This window comes from Chiloscyllium plagiosum, chromosome 5 (assembly GCF_004010195.1).
Source record: "Chiloscyllium plagiosum isolate BGI_BamShark_2017 chromosome 5, ASM401019v2, whole genome shotgun sequence".
Taxonomy (NCBI): Eukaryota; Metazoa; Chordata; class Chondrichthyes; order Orectolobiformes; family Hemiscylliidae; genus Chiloscyllium; species Chiloscyllium plagiosum.
Window position 1 is genome coordinate 85,480,746 of NC_057714.1, and position 5,436 is coordinate 85,486,181.

Sequence of the window (5,436 nt, forward strand, 5' to 3'; positions counted from 1 at the left end):
TCTCCCTCTCCCTCGCGCGCGCGCGTGCGGTCCCTCTCCCTCTCCCTCGCGCGCGCGCGTGCGTTCCCTCTCCCTCTCGCGCGCAGTCTCTCTCCCTCTCCCTCAAAAACGTACAGCATGCAAAGTCACCTTGAACTGCCTGGCTTTACAAATAAAAGCAAAATACATTTGATTCTGGAAATCTGAAACACTGTTGGAGAAACTCAGCAGGTCTTGCTGGAGCAGCCAAACCAGACTTGTTAAATCTTCCAGGCTCAAAACGTTAACTGTACCTCCAGCATTCTGTTTGCCTGTATATAAACATTTCTAAGTAGCTTGAATTAGAAAATATTATTGCATACCTCTGGAGCTGGTGTGACCTAAACCCATGCCTCCTGGCACAGAGGTAGGGATACTACCACTGCTCCACAAGAACACTTATGGTTGTCGGTATGCCTGGCATTCTAGTTGATCCCAGTTTCAGATGGAACAATTTTTCAGCTGTTGTTTTTAATCTTGTAACTTCAACTGTTCTTCCAGTGAAAACTCCTGCCTAAAGAAGGGAAATTGAGTTGAAACAGATATCTTTTGAATGTTTTAAAAAAAAAATTATGAAGTGATTAAGATCCTTTACTTACCAACTTCCAGCAATCATCTCTCTATGGGTCTAACAGCAGTCCCTGTTTATCCAGACTTGAATTGAACAACAAAATGCTCTCTAACTTGGAAAATGAGGTTTAGTCAGCAATTCCTGATGTAATATTACTTAAATTATAATTATTTTAAAAGCATCTGATTCTAAAATTTCTAAATTCACTGGGTAATTCAGCATTTGACTGTTTTACTTTGTTTATGTTAAGAAATGATAATTGTCCAATATGCATAAATTTAATTTTAGATTTTTAAAAATCTGCATTGAACAAATAAAATTGCAGATTGAAATGTGTGTTCTGCCCTGCTAAATATTACACTTAGCATTAGTAGTCTGCATGTTTTATTTCAGCATTTGCCACAAAATGCTTTACTTGGCTTCATTGCAATCCACGAAACTAACATTTTACATGAGAACATTAAATATATTTATTTGGATCAGGTGGATTATAAATGCAGAGGAGAAAGAGGAGAAAAATGTGCAGAACTAGCATGGTTTGTTTAATTCATAATACTAATATAAATACTAGAATGTTAACTTTTTACTCTCTCCCTAAACTAGACTGTGGACATCCATAAAGAAAAAGTGGCTCGTCGGGAAATAGGTATTCTGACCACCAACAAAAACACATCTAGAACTCACAAAATCATAGCACCAGCCAGTGTTGAGAGGCCAGTCAGATACATTCGGAAGCCAATAGACTACACAGTGTTGGACGATGTTGGTCATGGAGTGAAGGTAAAATTTTCAAAACAGAATATTATATGGCATCATGTCAGACTTGTAATCTTTTTAAAATTAAGTCCACCATGTCTTTTGCTCATGAATCTGTGCAAACTGATATGTACAGTGTGTGTTGGATTGAGAAATCTGTTCTATTCAAACAATTTATTAATCAATCTTTGACATTTAAATGCAAATAGTACAGCTAGCTGTCACTAAACAATATTGACTGTCCTTCATAATTCGAGCTGAGGCATCCAATTCATGCGAGAATCACAAAGAGCGTACAAGTGAGTCAACACAAGCTGCTTCATTTTCTGAAGTTACTTTTAAGATGGTGTTTACCACTAAGTGCTAAAATGTTTCTCTAGAGTCTCGGTTGAATTTCAGTAGACTGATCTTGTTGGATGGCTACATTTTTAATTTAATCCACATTAAAGTTACCAAATGTTGAATATTCAATAAATTTCACTTGCAAGCATTAGGTAACTGTCAATGGTCCATATTTTATTACAATGTTAGGTTTATTATAAGTAGTCCATGTTGTTCTTGAAATTATTTTGTACCCAGTGTTATACTATATATGTCAGGTAAGTGTTTTTTTTCATTCTTCAGTCTTTTTTTTTCCTGATTTCAGTCTGAGACTTGTCAGACCAAGTTATAAGAGTAGTTAGTTGGATGTTCTGTTGTATCTGAATTGTCTACATTTTGCAGGCTCTTTAGGAAAGGAGGATTTGCTTGTTGGACTAAGCCTCTTTGTAGAGAACATAAGTAATCAAATCTTGCAATGATTACAATTCAACAACAACATATAAATCCGGTGCCCTCTTTTTATACAGAATGATATCCCAAGGCATTTCATAAAGCACAAGACACAAATTGACAGAGGTTAGGACATATTAGGAGAGTTGACTAAAACTTGATAAGGTAGGTTGTAAATGAAGTCAATGGAAGGGCAAAATGCTTGAATGAGTTTCAGAGCTTGGGTCGTGCATAACTGAAGTCATGCTGCTGATGTCAAAGGAGTTTTAATTAATGACATTATTGGAAGAGAAGTTACGATAGCCATAGCTGTGCTGTGACTTTAAGTGTTGGATGCAGGTTGTAATGTATTGGGTCAAGTGATTGTAAGCTGCGTCCTTGGTCAGTTAAGTGAGCATTTGAATTGTCAAGAATGGAAGTGATGGACATAGCTGTGTTTCAGCAGTAGGTGGGATGAAACGAGGTGGAGTTAGTGGGGTGAAACTAGAAGTGGAAGGAAGTAATGATTTGTAATTCGGTGAAGTTGAAAACTTAACTTGGAGTCAAAGGTTGCAAAAGAATAGAACTTCAACCAGGCAATGGTTGAGGAAAGAAGCCTAAATTAGCATAGCGAGTTTGATGGAGAGGAAATTAGTGTTACTCGTGTTTAACTGTAGGAAATTGAGGGTCATCTATTCAGAACCGAGACACCAAGAGTTTGCTTTGAAGGATTGAAAAAATTTTTTGGCTAAAGTAGTCCTCAAGCTAGAGATATGTTTGAAGTAAATTGTATAGTCATAAACTTATACCAGTCTTTCTGTTACGCATGTAATCCAAGACGAAGGACAGGAAAAAATGGTGGCTGTAAGAGCTGGTTTTTTTTTTAGGTATTTTAAGTGTTGGAACTAATTTCCTTGATTTCAGGAGCTATAATTAAGTTTTATAGTCTGCTGCATTGTTTGGAACTTTGGCGGAGAAAAGATCAAAACAATGGCACTTTAAAAAAGGAGGGTGAGAGGCAAGAACAGAGACCACATGATGAGAGAGAGAAAGAAACCGCCACTGTCTGATACAGCAGTGAATCTGCACAGCTGCTGCCTTCAAGTATTTCTGGACATCAAAGTGCGTTGAACAAAGTGAAAATCACAGCTGATCTTGGAGGAACCTCTGTGGGAGAGCTCACAGTATGGGAGAAGCTAAGTGCATGGTTTGTGTAACCCTGCTGCCTTTTGTTTTGTAAATATACAATAGTGAGTAGAGTGGGTTCTCTTTGGTTATGATTTATTGAAATGTGTTCCTTTTTTAAAAACATAAAACATGGGTACTAGGTTAGCCTGGAGCAGTGTAGTTTAGAGCTCTAAGACTGTGCTGTTTTCTGGGTCAGTACATAAAGGAGCAAAGATGGACTTTTGTAGAGTGATGTGCTCTTCCAGTTGGATGTGGGAGATTAGGAAGAGTTTCCCTGTTACTGATGATTATGTCTGCAGTAAGTGTGTTTGGTTGCAAATCCTAAAATATCACATGGATCGGTTGGAGCAGCAGTTAGAAGCAATGAGGAATTTACAGGAGCTAGGGGGTGTGATGAATGGCAATTATAGGAGGGGAGAAAAAACACATACAGTGCGGCAAATGGGTTACCTCCAGGAAAGGTAGGAGAGGGAGGCAGGTAGTGCAGGAATCTCCTGTGGCTATCCACATCTCAGGTATGCTGTATTTTAAAAAATGGAGGGGGTGATGAACTCTCAGGGGAATGTAGCATGGGCAGCTAAACTTCTGGTACCGAGACGACCAGTTCTAATACAATAAGGAGTATGTCAGATTCCAAGTGATCGGGGACTCTCTAGTCAGAGCCACAGTTTCTGTGGCCGATGGTGAGAAATCAGGGAGATACTAAGGAACGAGAAGTCTGAAACTGGTACAGTTGGGAAAAGGAGCAAGTCAAACAGTCAGAGTAGGTAGGAACAAAGTAGAGAATGAGGTAGGAAGGATAAATTAAACTGCATTTATTTCATTGCAAGAGCTGAATAGGGAAGGCAGGTGAACTCTGGGCATGGTTAGGAGCATGGGACTGGGGATATCCTAGCCATTACAGCGTCATGGCTCAGGGCAGGACTGGCAGCTTAACACTCCAAGATACAAGTGCTATAGAAAGGACAGAAAGGTGAGGGCAAGAGAAGAGGTGTGGCGTTTTTGATAAGGGATATCATTACGGCTGTTTTTAGGGAGAATGTTCTTGGGAGTGCATTCAGACAAGTTATTTGGGTGGAACTGAAAAATAAAGGGATGATCACCTTATTGGCATTATAGAATAGACTCTCTCCGTAGTCAGTGGAAAATTGAGAAACAAATTGTAAAGCGATCACAATTATCTGTAAGAATAACAGGGTGGTAATAAGGGATTTTAACTTTCCAAGCATGTACTGACACTGCCATAGTGTTAAGGGTTTAGATGGAGATGAGTTTGTTGGTTGTGTGTAAACATTTTCTGATGCAGAATGTGGATGTACCTGCTAGAGAAGGTGCAAAACCTGACCTACTCTTGGGAAATAAGGAAGAGCAAGTGACTGAGGTGTCAGTGGGGGGGCACTTTGGGGTCAGCAACCATAATTCTGTTAGTTTTAAAATAGTGTTAGAAAATGATAATGAGGAGGTCAAACAGTTCATCAAGTCCACCAGCACATTCCACCCTGACCTTAAATTCACTTGGATTATCTCTGACACCTTCCTCCCCTTCCTGGACCCCTCCATCTCCATCAACGATGACAGATTCAACATTGACATTTTACAAACCCACCAACTCCCACAGTACCCGGATTACACCTCCACCCACCCAACCTCCTGCAAAAACGCTATCCCATATTTCTAATTCCTCCACATCTGCTTCCAGGAGGACCAGTTCAACCACAGAACGCACCAGATGGCCTCATTCTTTAATGATCAAAATTTCCCCTCCCGTGCGATTGAAGTTGCCCTCCAATGCATCTCATCCACGTCCTGCACCTCCATGCCCTAACAACCCACCTTCCCCTCCTGGCACATTCCCTGCCACCGCAGGAATTGCAAAACCTGCACCTACACACCTACCCCTCACCTCCATCCAAGGCCTCAAAGGAGCCTTCCACATCCATCAAAGTTTCACCTGCACTTCCACATGTCGTTTTATTGTATCTGTCGCTCCCGATGCAGTCTCTATATTGGGGAGACTGTACGCCTTCTCGCAGAGCACTTCAGGGAACATCTCTGGGGCACCAGTCAAGCCCACAGCCCTGTGCCCTAATATTTTCTGTCTGTCTCTGTCTCCCCCCGTCTCTGTCTCTCCCCCCCCCCCATCTCTGTCTCTC

At 40.6% G+C, this 5,436-nt stretch overlaps 1 protein-coding gene across 11 annotated transcripts in view; it reads left to right on the top strand.

Annotated features, from left to right (window-relative positions):
* Positions 1-5,436, top strand: part of abi1a (abl-interactor 1a) — a 125,930-nt gene that overhangs the window by 63,993 nt on the left and 56,501 nt on the right. For all 11 annotated transcript variants that reach the window (XM_043690549.1, XM_043690539.1, XM_043690546.1 and 8 more), the window contains exon 3: positions 1,193-1,369. In XM_043690549.1, coding sequence (XP_043546484.1) covers positions 1,193-1,369 — 177 coding nt within the window. The remainder of the gene's footprint in view (positions 1-1,192; positions 1,370-5,436) is intronic.